General features: G+C 35.1%; 1 protein-coding gene across 13 annotated transcripts in view; it reads right to left on the bottom strand.

The window, feature by feature from the left end:
• Nucleotides 1-24,629, bottom strand: part of AGTPBP1 (ATP/GTP binding carboxypeptidase 1) — a 157,791-nt gene that overhangs the window by 27,077 nt on the left and 106,085 nt on the right. For all 13 annotated transcript variants that reach the window (XM_058565511.1, XM_058565512.1, XM_058565513.1 and 10 more), the window contains 6 exons: nucleotides 11,425-11,512; nucleotides 8,265-8,409; nucleotides 5,266-5,419; nucleotides 3,993-4,173; nucleotides 2,514-2,643; nucleotides 1,358-1,489 (listed from right to left, as the gene is read on the bottom strand). In XM_058565511.1, the coding sequence (XP_058421494.1) occupies nucleotides 1,358-1,489; nucleotides 2,514-2,643; nucleotides 3,993-4,173; nucleotides 5,266-5,419; nucleotides 8,265-8,409; nucleotides 11,425-11,512 (830 nt within the window). The remainder of the gene's footprint in view (nucleotides 1-1,357; nucleotides 1,490-2,513; nucleotides 2,644-3,992; nucleotides 4,174-5,265; nucleotides 5,420-8,264; nucleotides 8,410-11,424; nucleotides 11,513-24,629) is intronic.

The following is a 24,629-nucleotide window of genomic DNA, read 5'->3' as shown; positions in this document are numbered from 1 at the left end:
GCTGGCCTGGTGGCACAAGCGGTTAAGTGCGCGTGCTCCGCTGTGGCAGCTCGGGGTTTGCCGGTTTGGATCCCGGGTGCGTACTCACACCCCACTTGGCAGCCATGCTGTGGCGGCATCCCATATAAAGTGCAGGAGGATGGTCACGGATGTTAGCCCAGGGCCAGTCTTCCTCAGCAAAAAAAAAGAGGAGGATTGGCAGATGTTAGCACAGGGCTAATCTCGCTCACAAAAAAAAAAAAAAAGAGAGAGAGCATAACTGGCCAAACATATGAAAAGAGACTCAACCTCATTTATAACTACAGATATGCAAATTAAAACCATCAGATATTTTTTTCACCTGGCAAAGATGATAGTATGATGCAGTAGGGGTGTGGAGAAACTGCACGTTCATTGTACTGGGGAATATCAATTTGTACAATCTTTGTGAAGGACAATTTGCCAATATTAATCAAATGACCACTAACCAGGGGCTACTGAATAAATAAATTTTGGTACTGCCATACAATAATCAATAAAAATGCACAATGGAAATCTTGTGTAATTGTTAAAAAACTGACAGATCTAGATATGAGGACCCGGAAAGACGACCAACAAACCTTATGTGAAAAAACAAGTTGCTGTGGAGCATTAAAAAAATAAAAACAAACAAAACTTCATATATTATATGTATATACACTCATAAATGAACGTGCTTAGTGGCAAGTCTCACAACACACATGGTAAAACTGACTACTGATTGAGAAAAGATCACTTTCACTTACTACTTTATATTTCTAGAGTGTTTCCACTTTTTTATATAGCTCTAATCATTTTATTTATTTGGGAAAAGGGAAGAAGAGAGAGGACACCAAAAAGAAAACGTGCTTTGAAGTTCTGCTAAGGGCAGAGGTATGTTACTGACACTTATTGTGGAAAATAACCTGGGGTGCTTGTCCAGGCATGAATATAATAGGAGAGACAGTGTGACAGAACGGTAAGCACACAGGACTTGAAGCACTAAGATCTCATTTCAGTCCTGGGCGTACCTCAAAACACACTCATACAAGTGGAAACATGGAATGTAACAGATGGCTTAATAAAATCGGCAGAGGAAGGATGTACTATTTAATAAATGGTGCCGAGACATGGGGAAACTAAAATTAGATCCCCATATCTCATATAAAAATAAATTCCACATAGATTAAAAATCTAAATTGAAAAGCAAAAAGTTTTAGAAGAAACATTTAAAAATCTGAAACGAAAACGGCAAAATGGCAACATTTACCTAATCTGAGTAGTTCATATATGTTAAATTATTCTCTAGTTTTACGCACGTTTGAAATTCGAAAATGCCCAACTTGTCTGTAATAATTACCCTGTATCCCACATCTTCTACAACATCACATGAAGCTGCGTTATCAGTGGTATGCCACACTGTCTCTTTGATGCTGCAGCCGTACATAAATACATTCTTCTTTCGGGAGTGGCCATGATAATCACAATAAACCTTGAAAAGATAATATATTTTAAAAATTAAAAACCTTCAAATTCATATATTGCCAAGTAAAGCCAGTTAATATCAAGCTAATGAACAGGTCTGGGTTCCCTGGTCATTTTATTCTTAACTGAGCCACCAATTAACAAGCAGAACCCATGAAAGCAATAATATCTAGTTTTGGAAAGGAACTATGATTAATTCTAGAATGGCTAAATCCTTTGCAGATCCTGCATCAAGCAATGAGTTCCACTCTTTCTTTTGTATCTACTACTCATCATTTAAAAAATAATAAATTCAATCATAGGTCAAATCTACAGCTGCAGTCATCACTGCCCCAAGGGCTGTTAAAACATTTACCTAATTTAAAAGAACATGAAAATGCTCTCATGAAAAACAGTATGGTTTCAATTTAATTTTTAAGAGTATCGTTTTAAAAATGAAAAATGAAGGACAGATTCACACGTCAATTTTGCCCCTCTGCAAAGTTTTCCTATCTTTCTCAAAGGAAGATTAACTCCTTTAAACACCAATGGGCACCTTCTAAACAAAAGCTGCTGAAAACAGAAGAGGCATGCATATACAGCTCAGGAGCACCTCCCTCTACGCCTGTTCTACCTTTCCCACGTGCGCACTCAAGAAGCGTCTGCTTCAGAACTGACTGAAGAGCTCAGAAATAAGCTTCTACCAGTTTGAGAATTTGGAAGATATCTACTGTTACCTTAGTGTTATTCAACCAGTGAAGTTAAATACCTAAAACAACCAGGAGTAACCAATATTCATAAACAAAAAAGAAAAAGAAAGCACTCATGAGAATTATAAAAATTAAACCTGATGAAATAATACGGCTACATTGTATTACTTTGACACCATAATTAATACACAAGTGATTGATAACAGAAAAAGATATTTTAAAGAAATTGCTTTTGAAATTAACATTTAGCTATTGTAACTAGAAAATAATGTACAAAATACTAAGTCATTTATCAACAAAACCATTTCATTGACTGTACCAAGTACAAACATTGCCTCTTACCAGTGGTAAACGCTTCACTGCAGCCAGGTACTGTAGTAGCCCCTTAGCGTGGTAAATTGTAGGATGTAAATCTGGATTTGGACTTTGCCACTGTCTATTTAAATCTTCTCCACTTAATGAACAGCGGTGACTGCACATATGGAAACAATGACAGACAAACACTGGCGCCAATAAACTCTTATATATATATACATATATATATATATATTTGATTTAATTTTATGATTCTATTTCACTAAATATTTCAAATAGTACAGATGGTGGGCTCAACAGAATGCATATTATAGTCTTTAAACATTTATTAAACATTTGCTGTGTGCAAGATCTTGTGTTACATGCATTTAACTGTGCTAAGCTTTCAGATTTAGAGGTCAAAATTTTCAAGCTATAGAAAAAATTAATTCTCAATTCTGAGGTTTTGTTCCATACTCTATAAAATTTATCAATAGTCATATTTTCCATTCTAACTACATAATAATCATTTGTTATATTGACATTCTGTATTTTGATTGTATTAGTTATTATGTAAAAGAGCTATCTGGGACCTCCTTCTAAGAAAGGTAAGTATATGAAAAGTATACATTCCTATAAAAATTCAAATACATTTTCATTTAATTGTAGGTATTAAGAATTAAAACCACTGAGCAAAAATTTAAGCAAACAATCAGAAGGTGATAACAGAAATAGAAACAGAATTCTAACTGGTCAATATGTTTCTGAATTAAAAGTAGCCATAAAATCTCATTTTAGTTCCATAACCATAACATACTACCTAAAAAAAAATTATTCCATTTTTTAATTTGAAAATTTCCTAAAATATAAGAAATATTCATGCTACCTTGACTGAATAAATATAATATGGTATTCTCAACTTTGGAGATGCTCATGACAGCTAAACTAAACCCTATCTTCCAGGAACACTACAGAGACCTTGTCTAATCGCCACAATAAATGAACTATATTAACTATAAGCTGCCTCCACTTAAGTATTTATCATCCAGTATTTCCAGTCTAAAGAATTCTCTCTGTCAGAAACTACACTCCTCATATCAGGAAGAGGTTAGCAGATGGAGCCAATATTCCATCTCAGTGGAAAGAGATCCCAGAAGATTTTAAACCTTAGAACAACCTAAGATCATGCCACTGACAAACAAAAAAAAGAACAGAACATAATAGGACATGTTAAAAATCTTTATCATATCCTGACACTGTGATTTTTCTAAAACAATTCAAGCAAGACATGCTTTTTATGAAATCATATTCTCATGAATAGAGAATTTCTCAAAATATCATACTACTAATATACAAAATATATTTTCATTTAAAACTTTATCTTAGATGAACTCGCCACCAAAAATTTCTTTGTTCTAGAAAAATGACTGGATTTGTTTTCCAAATTAACCTAGATGCTATTTCAACAAGTTTATACAGGACAGCCACAATTATCTGTAATATTTCTATAACTATTGCTTAACTTACTTTCCATTGATGACACCATCTGGATTTAGCATAGGGACAATTTTAAAAATATAGGATTCTCGCAAGCTCTGAGCAGTAGGGTTATTACTCATGAGATACTCCAATGTTCCTTTCATTACCCAACTTGCATTAGTTTCTCCAGGATGTACCCGAGCAGATAAGAAAACGTAAGGGCGATTTCCTAAAGTACACATAAAATCTCAAATTAAAATGAACAGCTACTAAAAGTTGGTATGATGTTTGACTTTGGGGCTTCAGAAATATTTCTACTCAGTTCTATTACAATTAGAATTGTGAATTCTCATATAAATTCACAGTAGACCTCACTGTGCACCTACTATGTACAAGCACTGCACTGGGCCCTTACAGGGGAAACAGATAGAAAACCCATAAAGGCCATGTCCTGAAGGAGTCCACAAGGTGAACATAACACAGTAATTAGTATGTGAGTCACTTATTTATTTCTCAATAATTAATTAACATATAAAATTAGTTCTTTAATATAATCTTGGTTTTATAAAGAACAAGTAGTTGGGGAAGTTTTAAATATAAATTTATTTTTCCTAAAGTCATAGGAAAAAGAAGGAAAAGATAATCTTAGCCCTGTTTTACAGTCACTATGATAAGCACAGTAAAAAAAAAAAAAGGTCTATCTGCTCAGAGATCTACAAAGAAAAATATTTTTCACTAGACATTTAGATTTAAAAGTCTTTAAAATAAGCACTCAGCTCACCTGCCCATACTGTTGTCACGTATAGCAAGCTCTTTCACTTTCCTGAAAATACTTTACCTTCTTATAAAAATTAGAACAGTTTTCTTATTTTTTCTACCACAGCTGTATATTTGAGGCAACTTTTAAAATATAAATGGTACGGAAAAAGAAGAAGCTATTCAGTACTAGCATGGAAAACACTTGATAGGTTTCTGAAAGCTTTATTTATAAATAAAATTAGTTGTAAATTTTTAAATTGACTGTATTATCACATGAACTCTTAAAATAATTTGTTATATTATACTTTGGGTATGACTTCTAAGGATAAAAACTACAAAATATTAGTATCAAAAGAGCTCAGAGATCATCTCATGCAGCCGCCTCCTTCAAGATGAGGAAACTGGCCCAGAAGTAGACCCAGGGCCAGGCAGTGACAGGACCAAGACTAGAACCCAAGACTTCTGATGCCATTCCTAGCAGTACTGCCCTTACAAAGTATATATGAAGCAAAGAAAAGCAAGTAAGAATGACTGGCATTTTGAGTGAGGAAGACAGACTTACTGAATTGACAGATATGTTCATAATAATTAGACTCTGGCATTGCTGTTATAGTCACCAAGGGACAGCTGTTTCCAGACAGGGTTTCACATAACACATCTTTTCGAAAATAGATTTGCTGAGGATTGTGTGCTGATTCCAACTTTTGAAGATGCATCTTGATAAAAATTTAAAAGCAAAGTATACAATCATTTATAAACTCCCTATGATAAACAGAAAAAAATGCATCTGGATCTCCACATAACTAAAAGAGAATCAGATTTCTAATCCCTTCTCTGAAACCTTCAGGGGGCCAAATGTAGTTCAAATGTCAGTATTTGGGGAACTTGAGAAAGAGGATAGACACAGTGCGTATACCATTAACTGTGCAACACCACTAGCGGGGTGAGTGGCAGCAGCCTGTAACAAGCACATTATTATTTCTGCAGCAAAACATAGGAAGAGTCACTCTAAGTGGAATCAATATTCTAAATAAGCTCACATCAATTCAGGCCAGGCTTTGCTGCCAAATGGGTTATGAAAAAGCTTTCGGTTTTCAAAGCCTTCTGAATTCTGAAATTGTAAGTGACTGTAGACCTGCAACAGCAATCTAAAATATGCAGAATGAGAATTATGTAGCACAAACTTTTTAACAACTTATTCTGATTTCAAGATTAATACAGGTTCACTGTAAAATGTCTGGAAGACACAAAAAGTACAAAGAAAAAATTTAAAATACCCATAATTGCATCACTTAGGTTACTACTAACAAATGCCAATGTATATAAACAAAACTGTAATTACATGACTTTTTATAACCTGCCTTTATCACCTAATAAGTCATACACACACATATATTTATAATTATGAATACTATACCATATCATTAAAATGTTAAATATGTGTCTTCTGAAAACACAAGTTTTAACGGTGTTAGTATTTAGTTATACCAAAACTAAATTGTTCAATCCCTTAATTTAATCTACTTAGTTGGTTTCCCAACTTTTGCCTATGTTCATTCACATCATCACTATTCACTGTGTGGTCACTATTTCTGTGCCAGGCATTGGAGATATAACAAGGAATCACGGGCCCACCCTAGGGAAACCTAAAGTGCTGTGAGAGCTTGTAATAAGGGCAGGGGAGCCAGGCTGTGTCTGGGCAGTAAGGAAAGGTCTTCCAGAAAAAAATACATTTAGATTGAGATCCAAAGGATGAGTGAAGAGGACAGAGAAGAGTGCTGCAGGCAGAAGGAAAGGCATACAGGAGGACCAAAAAATAAGAAAGAAGATGGGCATTTTAAAGAACTGAAAAAGATTCATTATAGCTAGACCAGAAAGGGTGAGAAAAAGAGAATTTAACCCAGAAAGAAGGGCCTGGTAGACCTGCCTTTCCCAAAGTATAGTATATGTACTACTGGCAGTTGAGATAACTAAGTGATAGGTGGACAATCTTAAAAAGAAATTTAGGGGCTGGCCTGGTGGCTTAGCAGTTAAGTGTGAGCGTTCTGCTTTGGCGGCCCAAGGTTCATAGGTTTGGACCCCAGGCGCAGACCAACACACCACTTGTCCAGCCATGCTGTGGCAGGTGTCCCACATAAGAAGTAGAGGAAGATGTGCACGGATGTTAGCCCAGGGCCAATCTTCCTCTGCAAAAAGAGGAGGATTGGCAACGGATGTTAACTCAGGGCTAGTCTTCCTCACACACACACAAAAATTTAACAGCTATGTATTTTATTGTAAATTAATTCCATGGGTATCAACTTAGGATGAGGATAAAGTTTAAAGAGTGAATTATTTTAAAATCTAAATTTAAAGATAAATATTAAGTAAATAATAGTTCAAATAGTATGTGGATATGACAAAAATTATGTAAAATGGTAAAGAAATGACTGAATGAACCACGGTAAGAATTTCAGACTTCATACAAATGGCAGGAGAAATCACTAAGGAGCTTTAAGCAGGGGATTTATACGATCAGATTTGCCATCAAAAAGCCCTCCTGCTTTTTGTAGTGTAGAAAAAATACTGACGAAGAGGAAAGGGGTAAAAGTGAATTCTAGAACACCAGTTAGAAACAGGTTGGCAGAAGTCCATGTGAGAAACAATGGTGATGCCTGGAAACGGCTGTGGTAGTGGGACTGGAAGAAAGCAGGGAAATTCAAAATACATTAAAAAGATGACACCAGCGAAGAACAATAACATAAAACCCTGTAAATAACAACACTGTATATTCTGATGCTATGTTACTCAGCACAGAAAGATATCTGATTATACCTTTCTTGTAGGTTGTAACCTTTGTTAAAATAAAGTGAACCTCATCTAGAGTTCTCAGCCCTGATATCTCTTCTGCTCTACGGACTATGTTTTTCTCTCATTTTCCCCTTTCTAATAGCATGGAAGTTAGTTTCTAATGATAGTGCTCCAATTTCTTTCTGGGTAAATTGACCCTTGATCATTAGGGCAGACATTCTGTTCTGAGACTAAGTCTACCATGGTAATGAATTAATTCGTTTAGGCTTGTTTTACAATGCAAATATTCAAAAATCTCAAAAGAACCCACAAAACAACTTTTACACTCCAAATCTGGATCTAGAACTCCATATAAAATCACTAAAAAAAAAAATGAATTCCCTACAGGAAAATTTAAATTGCATCTACATTTTTCTACTGTTACATTTTCTATGAGAGTCAATGCTTCTCGTTGACCAAGTGGAAATTTCAGCTAGTTAAAATTTGTAAATCATGGAATCTTAGAGAATTGTAGATTTCTACACAAAGATGGGAGTAAAATCATATCACATTTCCTCAGTATTTCTTTCTACTAAATAAAAATAAAGACTACATTCCCATTTTACTTCCTTTAATGTTTTCAACAAATATTGTATTATTTTCTAAAATCTTCAGCACTGGATCATTTTCTTATTTTATTAATATATTTAATTAAAGCAACTTTTCTTCAATTATTGGATACATATGCATATAACACAATAATGGTCATAATACAACTTAATGAGTTCTCACCTGTAAAGTTGAATATGTATATGGGTAGTGATAAGCAAAGTAGCAAACATCATCTTTATGTGGAAAACTGACAGTGAATGTAATTGTATAGTAGGATTTTCCCTTTTGCCCACCTGCAGCAACTGAACTTCTTGAGAAGTGATTTCTGCAATAGAAAAGCACAAAACATGTTTATTTTATCTACACAAAAATTCTAATTTTTCTTGCTACTTTTATTAAAAAGAGAAAAACCATGGTTTGCAAAAATTTCAACTTAAGTACTCTGTAAAAAATAGACTTGGTACTAATGAAGCAGTTAATTGCTATCAGCCAAAATCATTATTTTTCACTTCTAAATTTACTAATTAAATAAAGCTAATACTCTACAGATCAATAAAAAGTTTAGAACTTCATTCTTCATTAGCCATACACATTACTGGATCTAGGCAATTATCGTGAACGGCTGCTACAACCATTAGATGAAAGGCTGATGGACACCTTTATAGTGGATGATTCTAGAGACAAAACCTGAACTCACTATCAATCTTCAGATTACAAAAAAAGAAATAACCAGATGTGGTGTGTTTCCTGATGTGATGCCACAGGAATTCTCTGCACCATCTATGAAGTATTCTTGCTAAAAATCAAAGCTGATCAAGCTTCTGGATCTAACTACTCATTTATAGGAAATTGGTGAGAAAGAAAAATTTGTTACAACCCCAGGGATGCAACCAGCAAAATCCAAAATGTGGAAAATCTCGCATGACAAATGATCCAGTTTCTTCAACAAATAAATGAGAAATAATAAAAAGAAAAAAAAGGAAACCTACGAATTAAAAGAGTCTTAAGGGACTTATCAAAAAAAATCAAATGCAATGTGTGATCGTTGGGTGGTCTGATTGAAACAAACCAGCTATAAAACAAGATTTATGAGACAATTGGAGAAGTCTGAACACTGACTGGATATTTTATTATATTAAGGAATTTTCTTAGGCGTGAAAATGGTATTGTGGTTAGACAGTCTTAAATGTATCTCTAAAAGACAAAAACCTTTGAAGTATTTACGGATAAATATGATAACTGAAATGCTTTTAAAAACTCAGTATGGAGGTGGGGTTGAAAGTATAGTGAAAACAAAACTAACTATGTGCTGATAATTGTTGAAACCAGGTAATGAATCCATGGGGCCTCATTATCCTATTATCTGCTTTCGTAAACGTTTGAAGATTTCCATAATAAAAAATTTTTAAAACTACACGTTACTTGCCAGACTTTAAAAATCACTGACATAGGACGACCTAAAAATGCTTTGTTTATCAACTTAATTTCTAAAATTTCAAATCACCTTGTATTATTTAAGCCATGAACTAAAGAAAAGCCATGACCTTTAGATTATTTATTCATGCACATAAACATTCAAGGTATTTTCAAATTGATATAGTCTTCATTAACTTAGCCACTATATCTTGAATAGACACTCAATGACAAAGCACTTAATGGTTGTGGAAAATGCAAAATAAGTTCCAGAACTAGTCCCTGCCAACTCTTTTCACCCAAAAGTTTAACATCTAATTGGAAAGGTATTTATACCACCACATTATAGCTATATGGCAGTTTATAAATATTCTTTCATATACTGGTGGAAGGCAGTCTTAATCTCATTTTACAGATGAGACAAACAAGCATCAGAGAACTTGGGTGACATGAAGAGTTAAGACATTGCAAAAATAGTAGATTTTAATTCTATCTGGATTTCAGGCTTCAGAAAAGCAACTAGAACAATGCTTGTTATATAGAAAGTAGTTAATAAATGTCTGTTGAATTGACCTGAATTCCAGTTCCAGATCTGGAAGCAACCAAAAGAAAAAAAACAAAAACTAAACTAAACACTGAAAATCCTTGCCATCACCCCTCACGTAGACTAGAGCCACCACCTGTCATGCTATGACCATTCACTTCACAATGGGAAAAAGAAACGTATTCACTGATGATTTCCACTGTGCAAGAGGAGAGAAGCATGAAAGACATAATACCTTTTGAAAAAGTTTCACTCTTTAACAGTCTAAATCATTCTGCCAAAATCTAACCAAGCACTGCCCAGATCATCACTGCTTCTTTCCAACTTTATGAGAAGGATATAAATGATAACAGAGTATTTTTACGTTAGCCTACCACTAAAAGAAATACGAAATTTATTCAGGTGTAACTACATACAACCTTATATTTCTGTTCCTCATTTATTCACTATTTATTTTGCTAAAAAAAAAAGTAGGGGAAAAAGTCCTACTAAGATAAATTCCATTGGACATTTTCTTTCCCAGAAAGTAATAGCACTTAAGACCTAAGTTTTCCAAAGCCCTGTCATAAACCATTAAAAATAGTTTAAACTTAGAAGTCTTTTTCTAAATGATAAAACCAAAAAAGAAGAAACATTAGGGTTAGTTAAGCAAAATATAAAAAGTCAAAATCCACTAAACAAAAATGTCAGGATTAAGATAAATAGCAGAGAAGAAACAGGGAGGTCAAGTGCATTCAATAGCAGAAGTTATCTGGAAACATATTACATGCAGAAACAGAGTAAAAATGGGAAGCAAGGTATATGATAGTCCTAGATTGCTTCAACATGAAGCTGAAGAATAATCCAATTATTCCACTGAAGCAATAAATATTTCTAGCACTTATTTCTAACTCGATAAGTCTATCACCTATTTGAAGTCAAAGTTGAACTGTATAAACTGATATGATGTATCTGTGGAATACATCACCAGGTAAAATATTTTGGAAATTAAAATGAGGTAAACATTTGTGTGCAGAAAAGAATTACACTTAATATTATCAGAACAACAAAACCCACTCCAAATTATTCCTAGAATTTCTAATTTCAGCTATATTCAATAAAGTTTCCAGAATTTTAAAGCTAAAACAGTTGAGGACACATAGCTGTCTAGGTGATGGAGACAAGATTTGGGCCTAAGTCTGTCTACACAACACATTTTATTTCCATTAAATATACCCCCTAAATGGATCTCAAATTTTAAAGGACTCTCTGCTAGAAGTAATACTAATGCATATCACCACAACTGAAAGAATGCAATAATAACTCTACTTTTTATCTGTAAACTGAAATAAAACGAATATCCACTTCTGTAAGCTGATGTCCTATTCTTCTTAGAATACTTACTTATAGTAACAAATGTCAGTCCCCACACGCATCCACCAGGGTCTGGCATTTAATGCTTCCTGAACAGAGTACATGAGTGGTTGCATACCTTTGACAGAAAGAATAAAAAAAAAGAGAAAATCCTTTTCAGAATTTTTGAGCTAAAAATTAACCTTGCCATCTTAGAAAACACCAAACATTCAGGAAAGCTAAAAGAAAATACATTTAATTTTTTGATTATGTTTAAAAAAACAACCTGAGAAATTTCTTTCAAGTTTCCTAAGTCAATCAATGATACGCTTTTATTTCTGGTTTAACTAAAATGGGATTACAACTTTAACAAATGAAAAGTCACTAAACTTTTTTCTATTACCTTTCCTATATTAATCAATTAAAATAACAAGGAATATATAGTCCTTGTAACAAGTGAGAGTCAAAAAATACATAAAGAAATAGTGTATGATCACTACTCTAATGCCCCATGGAGTCCCATCTACACTGAGGTCAAGAGAAAAATGACACCAAAATGGCACAATTGTTTTCTTCTTCAACCTTCTCCATACAAATACATGTTTATAGCGGGGAGGAGGAGAGACTGTTAACAAAAATAGAATTAAATATATAGTATATTTTCTTGGGTAGTTTTAGAAATACACTTCCCACATGAACTTTAAAATCATCTTATCCAATTTCATAAAATAATGCACTAGGCTTCTAACTGGAATTAATGGAATTCATATGCTACTTTTAGAAAGGTTGATAATTTTTACTGAGATCTGGTTCGACTTTCCTTAAATTCTAACTTAAAGATATTTTCTTGCTACAGAACCGTTTTGTTAAACTTATCTCTGAGTCTTTTTATTAGTCTTTAGTAGTCTCTTTTGTTTTCTAGGTATGTAAATATCATTTATAATTTAAAATATTTTATCTCCTCTTTTAGTATTTATATCAGTTACTTCATTTTCTACTTTTATTGTATTTAGAGAAATGAAACAACTTCAAAAACAATTTTGAATACGGTGGTAAGAACAAACAACTCCGTCTTGTTCATGATTTCAATCAAAAATGTTTTGCCATTCGAGGCAATATCTGCCAACTTTTTTGCAAATCAACTTTATCATGCTTAAGTAATAAAAAGAATATTAAATAATTTCTATGTGCCAGACACTGCTCTAAGTATTTTTACATGTTAAGTCATTAAACCGTCCCAACAACCCTCTGTGGTAGGTGCTATGATTATCCCATAAGAGGGGCGGTTTCTTCCATTATTCTTACTACACCTGAGTGTTTTAACTATTTTATCAAATGCTTTTTCAGCATCCACTGATAGAATCATATGACTTTTCTTCTTTAATCTATTGATGCAATAAATTATGTTGACAGGTTTCCTATTGTGAACTATCTCTGCATTCCAAGAAAATGCTGTTCTTTTAATAGTGTATGATTAAATCAGCTAAAATCTCATTTAGAATTTTTACATCTAAAACTTGGTCTTTTTTAAAAATATTACCTTTACCAAGTATCAGTACAAGATTACACTAGCTTTAGAAAAATATATTAAAAAGCTGAATCGGGGGTGTGCCTGGTGGCGCAGCAGTTAAGTGTGCGTGCTCTGCTTCAGCAGCCTGGGGTTCACAGGTTCGGATCCTGGGCGCGCACCAACGCACCGCTTGTCAAGCCATGCTGTGGGGGCATCCTATATAAAGTAGAGGAAGATGGGCACGGATGTTAGCCCAGGGCCAATCTTCCTCAGCGAAAAAAAAAAAAAAGAGGAAGATTGGCATCAGATGTTAGCTCAGGGCTGATCTTCTTCACCAAAAAAAAAAAAAAGCTGAATCATTTATTGGAATAAAGTACGATCTATTTTTTAAATGGTAAATATAATTCAGCTAGAATACCATCTCGATATGGTGACTAATAAATTTCTCTATTTTGAATTTCCTTTTCAACAGTTGTAGTCTGTTCAGAACCTCTTTTTTTTTGTGTGTGTGAGGAAGATCAGCCCTGAGCTAACATCCATGCCAATCCTCCTCTTTTTGCTGAGGAAGACTGGCCCTGAGCTAACATCCGCGCCAATCTTCCTCCACTTTATGTGGGACGCCGCCACAGCATGGCCTGAGAAGCGGTGCATCGGTGCATGCCCGGGATCCGAACCTGGGCCACCAGCAGCAGAGCACACGCACTTAACAGCCATGCCATGGGGCCGGCCCCCAAACCTCTCCTTTTTATTAATCAATTTTGGCATTTCTATGTTTTACTTTATTTCTATCTCATTGTTTTCAGCATTTTTAAAAATTAATTCTCTTCTCCTACTTCCTTTTGGTTTATTTGCGTTTTTCTAACTTCTTAAGTTGAGTACTTAGTTAACTTATTTTCAGTCTTTTTTATTTTAAATAATGCAAGTTATTAAAGGCTTTCAATTTCCTTCCAAATACCAGTGTAGCTATGTCCCATGAGCCTACAAAGAGTTCTCCTTCGCAGTACTTTCTAGATCAGAGCTGTCCAACTAAACTTCCTGCCAGAATGGAAATGTTCTACATCTGCACTGTGCAATGTGGCAGCCACTAGCCACACATGGCTATTAAGCACAGGAAACAAGCCTAGTGCCACTAAAGAAGTAAATTTTAAATTTTTAATTAATTTAAATTTAAATAGCCACACATGGCTAGTCACTACCATATTGGACAGCACAGTTCTAGATAATTTGTTACATCAGTTTTAAATTTTATCCTCAGTCTTTTTTTTAAGGAATAATAATACATATTTCCAAGTATCAGTTTTCTGTTGACTTCTTGTTCATTCATACTAACATTGTGGATCACAACGAAATCTATAAAATCTCTGTAAGAGATTTTTAAAATAACCAATAAGTCTTCTCTGTAACAAAATATACAAAAAGTTTTAAATGTTTCCTGAACACAACAAAGATACCTTCATGTGCTTCTTCTGTAAAACAGACTGAAAAAGGCGAAAAACAACAGTACTTACATTAGGATTCCATAAATATAGTTCACTGCAAAACCAGGGTGCATGCTCCCAAAATAAAGTATTTCCAGGGTCTAGTTCAAACAGAGTGTTTCACACACATCATCGAATACTCTAACTCATGTGACATTTAATTTGTTTCATATTTGCAGCATGATTTTGCATGGTTTTCCTGTTGTTTTATCCTTCTATGAGAGAAGACACATGGGCCTCCTTCCCCCAGGTCCCTAATATTTCTCAGTTTCTCAATTGTATCATCTCACATCATTTCCTAAAATCCATTTCATTTTTTTTTTTTTTTTGTGAGGAAGATCAGCCCTGAGCTAACATCTGATGCCAATCCTGGCAGAGGAAGACTGGCCCTGGGCTAACATCCACACCCATCTTCCTCTACTTTATATGGGACGCCGCCACAGCATGGCTTGACAAGCGGTGCACCAGGGCATGCCCAGGATCTGAATCTGCAAACCCCAGGCCGCCGAAGCAGAGCACGTGCACTTAACCACTGTGCCACTGGGCCGGCCCCATTTCATTTTTTTTAAGGCATAATTACAGGATCCTACTAACTTCCAACTCTAATTTGAGGAATGCTCCTCAGCTTTCACTCTGTTATTTCTTCTCACTGGAATCCCAGATCAGTTTCACCGTATCTTCTATCTCACATCTTAAATTTCTTAAATTTTACTCTCAGCTGACTGAAACATATTTTCAAATATGTTCTCAAAATGGGATCCTAAGGAACCCAAAAATCAAGCTTGTTGACTACATTATTCAAATTCTCCGTATTGTTACTGATGTTTTGTCTTCTTGATACGTCCAAGTCTGAAAGGGGTATTTTAAATTCTTACAATAACTGTCTTCTAATCAAGTTGTATTTCTTGGAGCTTTTGCTCTACCTATGTGGGTGCCATGGGGTTATGGTTGTTGTTGTGTTGTATAAAGGTTTGTGTTCTGCACAACAAAGGAAACCAACAAAACGAAAAGGCAACCTACCAAATGGGAGAAAATATTTGTAAATCAAATATCTGATAAGGGGTTAATATCCAAAATACATAAAGAACTCATATAATTTGATAGCAAAAAGACAATCTGATTAAAACATGAGCAGAGTATCTGAACAGGCATTTTTCCAAAAGAGATATACAGATGGCCAACAGCTACATGAAACGGTGCTCAACCTCACTAATCATCAGGGAAATGCAAATCAAAACCACAATAAGTTATTACATGTGCTAGAATGGCTATTATCAAAAAGACAAGAAATAATAAGTGTTGGTGACAATGTTGAGAAAAGGGAACAATTGTGCACTGTTGGTGAGAATGTGAATTGGTGCAGCCACTTTGGAAAACAGTATGGAGGTTCCTCAAAATTCAAAAATGAAACTATCGTATGATCCAGCAGTTCCACTTCTGCATATTTATCTGAAGGAAATAAAAACGCTAACTTGAAAAGATATAAGCACCCCCATGTTCACTGCAGCATTATTTACAATAGCCAAGACATGGGAGCAACTTAAGTGTCCATCAATGGATGAACGGATAAAGAAGATGTGGTGTATATCTATACAATGGAATATTCTTCAGCCATAAAAAAGAATGAAATCTTGCCATCTGTGACAATGTGGAGGGACCTTGAGGGCATTATGCTAAGTGAAGTAAGTCAGACAGAGAAAGACAAATACAGTCATGCGCTGCATAATGACGTTTCAGTCAGTGATGAACTGCACATATGACGGTGGTCCCCTAAGGTTAGTACCACACAGCCTTGGTGTGTAGCAGGCTAATACCATCTAGGTCTGTGTAAGGACACTCTGTGATGTTCACACAATGACGAAATTGCCTGATGATGCATTTCTCAGGATGTACCCGTCATTAAGCAACACACAACTGTACCGTATGATCTGACTTCTATGTGAAATCTAAAAAAAAAAACAAATAAAACTAAACTCTTAGATACAGAGAACAGATCAGTGGTTGCCAGAGGCTGGGGGGGGGTGCGGGGCGGGGGGTAGGGAGTGGGCAAAATGGGTGAAAGTGGTCAAAAGGTACAAACTTCTAATTATAAAATAAATAAGTCATGGCAATGTAATGTATAGCATGGTGACTATAGTTAATAATACCATATTGTATATTTGAAAGTTGCTAAGAGAGTAGAACTTAAAAGTTCTCATCACAAGAAAAAAAATTTGTAACTATATGCAGTGACAGATGTTAACTAGACTTACTGTGGTGATTATTTCATAATATATACAAATATTGAATCATTATGTTATACACCTGAAACTAATATGTTATATGTCAATTATATCTCAATAAAAAAAGGTTTTTGATTATTATAGCATCTTCAAGGATTGCCACTTATAAATATATAACATCTATTCGGTGATTTTGACCTTGAATTTTTCTTCAACATCAATATTATGACTTTTGCTTTTATTTGCATTTGCCTAATTTCTCTCTGCTCTATTATTCATTATCAACTTTTCCTTGTCATTTATTTAATTAATTCTCTCCTCTAAATTGCATGACTTTCAAAATCTGATTTTTGAGGACATTTCAGCTCATGCATAGTCAGTGATGACAGATATACATTTCATTTTATTCCTTCTATCTTATTTTCTTTCGACTATTAAATGTTTTTTCTCCTTCTTGTCTTCTTATTTTACTGCCTTGGTTGCATTTCCCCACACTTCCTTTTCTCCTTCTGTCATTTGGAAGCTTTCTATTGTGCTTTTCAATTCTACTTCCCATCCTAATAGTCATGATTAACTTCTATTTCTCTGATACTACATCAAATCAAATAACTAAGCAATCTCACCAAGACGAATTATCTTCACTTCTCCCAGATCACCCCCTTTAGAACATTTTTACTTAAAGCACTTCATAAATTCCAAGTCTTCTATCTTGAGATCTTTTTCCTCACTTATTTTCCTTAGACAGGGTTCAGGGGTAGCATATTTTCTGAATTCTACATACACAAAGATGTGGTTTGTTGGCAGTGACAAATGACAGATTTTGCAAAACACATTTGTTGTCCTCTTGCTTCCAGTGCCACAAATGAGAAGTCCAATACTAACAATTTTTTCACACACAGAACAAGGTCGTGATGAACAGCGTGTGATCTGCAACCAGACTCCAGCCTGGGTCTGAATTCTCCCTTCAGCACACACCAGATGCATGACCCTGGGCAGACTACAACCACTCATTATGCCCCCTTTTTCTCTTCTGTAAAATGGGGGTAACAACCTCACTGGGTTGTTTGTTGTGTGGATTAAGAGTATCACCTGTGTTAGCACTTACAGAAGGCCTGCCATACAGTAAACATTCAATAAATGTTAGCTGCTGTTATTATCATTATTTAAGTAACCAGTTCTTTTAAAGCGGAAGTATGTTAAGATTATCTCTTTAGGGGCCGGCCTGGTGGCATAGTGGTTAAGTGCGCACGCTGTACTTTGGTGGGCCGGGTTCGCAGGTTCGGATACCAGGCGCGCCCCGACCCACTGCTTGTCAAGCCATGCTGTGGTGGCATCCCGTATGAAGTACAGGAAAATGGGCATGGATGTTAGCCCAGGGCCGGTCTTCCTCAGCAAAAAAGAGCAGGATTGGCATGCGATGCTATCTCAGGGCTGAACTTCCTCACCAAAAAAAAAAAAATTATCTCTTTATACTTGAAACCCAAGTTTTTCACTGGTACATGTAAAAGATTCCTGTCTTCCTTATTTCTTCCTAGATTCAGTGAGCCATTTCAATCTGAAACTTCAAACTCCTCCAGACACAAAACTCATAATAATGGTTAACTATAATAAGGTGGAACAAGGTTGAGGCTGAGGTCAAAGGGCACATTAGATTTATCTGAAGTGTTCCAATTTTATATAAGAGAATATATTCTCGGGCCAGCCCCGTGGTGTAGCGGTTAATTCGGCACGCTCTGCTTCGGCAGCCCGGGTTTGCAGGTTCAGATCCCGGGCGTACACCTATACCACTCGTCAGCCACGCTGTGGCGGTACCTACAAACAAAATAGAGGAAGACTGGCACAAATGTTAGCTCAGGGCTAATATTCCTCAAGCAAAAAAAGAGAAAGATTGGCAACAGATGTTAGCTCAGGATGAATCTTCCTCAGGGGAAAAAAAACGACAATATATTCTTATATTACTTTTAAAATGCTAGTTAATTCTGGTCACAGTGAAGGGAGGTATATTTGAAAATTCTAACTATAATAAAAACCATTTGAACAAAACAGGTTGCCCCAGTAAAAATCTATCAAATAATAACTCAGACTGAACAGACCACAATCTACTCTACCTGATACAGAAGGGCTATATTTGAGTAATCAATTTAATCATCAGCCAAAGAATAAACCTTTATGTGCATAAAACAAATATGCTAAGAACTGTCAATCTTGTCACTTGAATATAGACACATTATTAAATTGCCACAGTGACACCAACATCCAATGGCATTGACCTCTAATAACATCCAAGTAAAGGCCAAAGTTGTACTGAGAATATGCTCAATTACATGTGCAGATACAAAGAGAGGCAAAGTATTGTAGGCCTAATCAGCAAATGTACTATGAATCACAGATTCATAACATTTTCAAGTTGAAGCCAACACCCTCATTTAACAGATGAGGAGGAGAAGAAAGGTTTAAAATGGAGCTCAAATAACCTGAAGGAGGCACCTATCACAAGCTGCATATGCTATCTGGACTCAGTGACTCTACAGAGAAAAAATGCATGCTTCTCATATGGCTAGTATCACAGCAGAGATTTATACTAAAAGCAGGAAGATCAGATTCTTGGTCTGGAGGATAATGGTAGCCACTTGAATCCAAATCTCTCCACACATCCTCACCAACAAAAAATAAATAAATTCGACAAGTAGCACAAATAAAACCACACAAGCCCCAGGCCTTCAACATTGCTAAAGGACAGAATATAACAAACATTAAATTACCTGTAAGTGGAAAAATGGGCAAAGATATACTAGGCAAATGGAAACAATAAAACAGAGGTTGAAATCCTGAGATCAAAGTAGATTTCAGGCCAAAAAATATTAAATGAGGCAAAGAAGGAACTTTATAAAGTCACAACTCACAGTGAAAATATAACAATACCCAATACATATTCACCAGATAGGACAACCTCTTATATAAAGCAGAAAATACAGGAGATAACAGGAGAAGAAAGATAAGACATACTACTGATAACAGACTTGAACACACCATTCTCTGTACAAGACAGCCAAATTAAACAAAAATTAAGAATATGTATATAGAAGATCTAAATAACATAATCAGTAAGGCAAATCTATATATATATTTTGAGCACTATATCCTGGTAACAGAGAATGAACCTTATTCTAAGAGCATGTGGAATAGTCACAAAAATTGATTATATATTAAATCAAAAGGAAACATCAGTAAGCTCCATAAAAGAGAAATATTACAAACAAAACTCTCTGATCACCATGTAATAAAACTAGAAATTAAAAACAAAATGAAAAAACAAAAAGGGAGGAGGACATCCATGCTGGGGGTGGGAAAGACAGGCTGATTTGAGTGTCAGACCCTGAACGGAGTGAGGAGGGCATGTGCCCGAAAGACTGGCAGAGTGATTGGTACATACGCTAGAATTGATCAAATAAGTAAATATACTAAGGATAACGGAAGCCCAAATTCTCCATGTTGGAAAAGGAAGTTATAACATGGAAAGAAAACTAGAAAAAAGCCTGTGGAATTGAAGGTATCAGTGTGACCTCATGGAGATACTGTGCGTGTATATGTGTGTATGTGTGTGTATGTATGTGTTATATATACACACACACACAAACACATACATATATACAGAAACTACTACAAATGAAAATTTCTGCATCAATACCTGTATATCCAACCATATAGTCCCTAATTTTCTCCACTGGGAGGTCCAATGACAATGTGCACCACCATGCTCACAGGTCTTGGTTTTTAAATACCATTCTCCACTAAAACAAACACAGTGCTCTTTCAAGAAATGATCAATTCCAGGCTGGGACAGCGAAAGGCAAGCTGAGCCTTGAGCATCTAGCTGTGCCAAAAAGCAAGATACCCATAAAGAATGATGGGGACATGTTAAAAGGACACACAAACCAGCACCAAAGGGATCCCACTGGCCAAATCTTGTGCAATTTGAGTGTCAAAATAAATAACAATAGCAACAAATTACAACCCACTGAGTAAAACAGGAAACCAATTCTATACTGATATTAACATATTGAAAGCTTGATGAGGAATAAGATATTTACATAGTTTCAAACGCCTCCACATAAAATATTAATTACAAAGAGAAAAAGGGTAACTTTAAAATGGAAAAGCCTGACAGACATCATTTTAATCAAGTGATAAAATCATTATTATCAGTAATGGGACAAACAAAATCCTGTGTTACCAGAACACAACACCACTTCTCTGGCATTCCTGCCAAAGATGCCTTACCTAAATCAAATCATGAGGAATGAGACAACTCCAAACTGACAACCATCCTACAAATAAGAGTCCTATAATTTTCAAAAAGTGTCAAGGTCATTAACGTTCAAGTCTGCAAAACTGTTCCTGACTAAGATAGTCTAAAGAGAGTTGACAACTAAATACAACATGTGGTTTGACCTGAATCCTTTCGCTATTAAGGACATTATTGGGAAAACAAGTGAAACTTAAATGGAGGTATAAGGGTTAGATGGAATTCACGTATCAATAATAATTTCCTGATGTTGATAGTTTGTACCGTAGTTATATAGAAAAAAGCCACTGTTTGTAGAAAATATACTAAAAGTATTCTATGGTGATGGGGCATCACTGCAGATGCTCAACATCTGGATAAAGGGTACAACTTTTCTGTGAGTTTGAAATTATTTCAAAATATTTAGTTAAAGTTGATGATGATAAATTGAACTAGAGTCTTCTTAATATATGCAGTAGTCACCCCTTATCCACGGTTTCTCTTTCGAAGTTTCAGTTACCTGTGGTCAACTGCAGTCTGGAAGCAGATGATCCTCCTTCTAATGTATCGTCAGAAGGTCAACAGTAGCCTAATGCTACGTCATACTGCCTACGTCATTCACCTCACTCCATCTCATCACAGAGGCATGTTACCATCTCACATCATCACAAGAAGGGTGAGTATAGCACAATAAGATATTTTGAGAGAGAGGGAGACCATATTCACATACCTTTTCTTACAGTATATTGTCATAATTGTTCTATTTTATTATTAGTTCTTGTTGTTAATCTCTTACTGTGCCTAATTTATAAATTAAATTTTATCATAGGTATGTATGTATAGAAAAAAGCATAATATATAGAGAGGGTTCAGTACTATCCGTGGTTTCAGGCATCCACTGGGTGTCTTGGAACGTATACCCCGTGGATAAGGGTGGACTATATTTTGTGCATGTTCATTTTATGTTTTTAATGGGATCTTCTTCATAGTTCATCCACTCGTCGCCTCATTCACTTAACAAATATCTACTGAACATCTAGTAAATGCCATGCTATAAATACAGTGGTCAGCAACAGAGACACTGCCCCTGAACTCCTGGAATTTACAAACAAGTGGTGGTCGGGGGACACATAAACTACATAAAACTGTCAAGAGCACCTAAAAGGAAAACATGACAAGGAACATTTATCAAGGGGACAGCTCCAGTCTGGGGAGTCAGGAAAGACTTCCTTAGTCAAGAGAGAGCTCAGCTCAACTTCGGAGTGGAATTAAGTAACATGGTCAATGTGGGAATGCTACAGACTAGTCTCCAAAATTCTATTTTGTTGCCTGGTTCCACACATGTTCAATTTATGTAAGAAGGTGGTTAAAAAATCCTCATATATCTGCAAGACATATATAGGGAGAGGGGCAGGGGGAGGGGGAGAGGGAGCACATCCTCCAGAGTTTCTGAGCTTGGACTAAAGCTCCAAGTTGCTAAAATGCAACACTGCCATCTAGTGGTAATTTAAGCAAACCCCTTTCAGCTAGTGAGGTGCGGGTGAGACAGAGTGACGGGTTACACAGATACATCACTATTATATAGTGACATAAAGCCTCAAATGTAAATTCACAAATAAGATGACACATTTGTGAGAAAACTAAATATTTAAAGAAATCACCTAAAAATTCCCTAAGAAAAGGGCAATTTGAGAAACAAAAGCAACAGTAATTCTGCCCCTTTTGGGGAGTATTGCCAAAGAACAAGACCTCTACTGGGCACATTTGCTAGAGCCCAACACATAAATGCTCCCCTAACCAGCATGTCCCAACCAAAAAAAAATTATAGACAATAAGGTACTTTCCAAATTAATATTATTTCCTGATTTCAGTCATGTATGGCAATAAATAAATCCTTCCAGCTGAAGAAGTTTCCACTGCAAATATTTTCTTTAGTCATCAGGACCATCCATGAAGTGAATTCAAAATGAATCTGATGACAATAACATTAACTACATAGCTGGTTACAATTTCTTAAAATGTTGAATTCTAGTTTACTAAAATATCGGTCCCTTCCTTCTTCTAACTCTATCGATGTTAAAACAAACCAAGATTTGCTTTATGTTGTATTAACAAATCTAATGACAGGATTTCATTAAAAAATTACATCTACCTAACAGCTCCTTCCACAGCTTCTACCAACTTCCTAGTTAAATACTTAGAAATATATGAAAATAAAAAGAAAAGTCACAACAGACAACTTGTCAGAATCTGGGAGGAATCTCTGCTAAACTTAAAGCAGATGGAGAAGGACTGAAAAAAAATCCAATGCAGAATATACCTCATGATCTATTTTTTAATATATATATTTTGGATTCCCACAGCTAAAAGAAGTGTTGCACTACACCCTGAAGTCCCTTAAAGAATAACAGATAAAGAAAACCATAAAGAAGCACAAAAACAGAAAGCATAAAAAAACCAAACACATCAATTACAAAAAGAACTTTAAATAGGTTAAAATCACATATTAAAAGACAAGGGTCGAACAACAAAATGCTATTCTTCTTCAAAAGTTCTTCTAAGTGAACTTCTATTTATAAGAAACAATATATGAAGCAAATTCAAACCAAAATGATATAAAAACAGAATTCAGGGCAAAAGATACTGAATGAGATAAATATGACTATTTTATACTGTTAAAGGATATACACAAAAGAAATATCGAAAAGTTATAAACTATATGCCAAATAACACTGCATTAAAATAGAAAAAAATATATATATTTTTTAATAAGGGCACGACAGAAACACAATAGAACTGAAAGACTGTTAATATTTTTTAAGTTTTAGGCAGATAGAGAAGGTAAAAAATAAACAAGGATATGGAAAACTGAATGGATTTATAACACTAAACTAACAATATATATTAAATTATGTTGCCAACAGAGAATACACATTATTTTCCAAGTGCCCATGAAAACAAAAACTGACCAGATATTAAGCCATAAAAAATTATTCCAAATCATAAATTTCACATCTGTGAACAAAACTGATTAAAATTTGAAAGTAATGAGAAAAACTTTAACCAAAATGATTTAAGCAACTAAAAATATAATAAATCCTTTCCTAAATAACTATTGGGTCAAAAAGGATACCAAAACTACATACAATTAAGAGGCAATCTAGAAAATAACAGGAGGCCTTAATATTAAAATCAGGAGAGGAGGGGATACAGAATTAAGTTGTAATCAAGAGCAAATTCAAAACCTAAATGTTTGATCATCAAACAAAAATAAATTTAAGTAAATAAACTAGAACTTAGAAAGAGGAAAAAAAAATCAAGCTGCAGGGAGAAAAAAGGAGAAATTAATTAAAAAAAAAATTTTTTTTAAAGGAAATGATAAAACCAAGAGCCAGGCTATTAAAATAAAACAAATCATGTTTTAAGCACACACAAAAAAAGGAAAATAAGCAAGAGAACAAGTAGGTACACATATTGCAGATATCATATAGAAATCTCTGCTAGTGAATTCTGAAAATCTAAATGTCACTTATGGGCCGGCCCCGTGGCTTAGCGGTTAAGTGCGTGAGCTCCGCTGCTGGTGGCCGGGGTTCGGATCCCGGGCGCACACCAACGCGCCGCTTCTCCGGCCATGCTGAGGCCGCGTCCCACAAACAGCAACTAGGAGGCTGTGCAACTATGACATACAACTATCTACTGGGGCTTTGGGGAAAAAAAATAAATAAATGAAAATTTTAAATAAATAAATGTCACTTATATAA

The sequence above is a fragment of the Diceros bicornis genome, chromosome 22, assembly GCF_020826845.1.
Source record: "Diceros bicornis minor isolate mBicDic1 chromosome 22, mDicBic1.mat.cur, whole genome shotgun sequence".
Classification (NCBI taxonomy): Eukaryota; Metazoa; Chordata; class Mammalia; order Perissodactyla; family Rhinocerotidae; genus Diceros; species Diceros bicornis.
The sequence above is the reverse complement of the archived record's forward strand: the minus strand, read 5'-3'. Positions and strand labels throughout refer to the sequence as shown.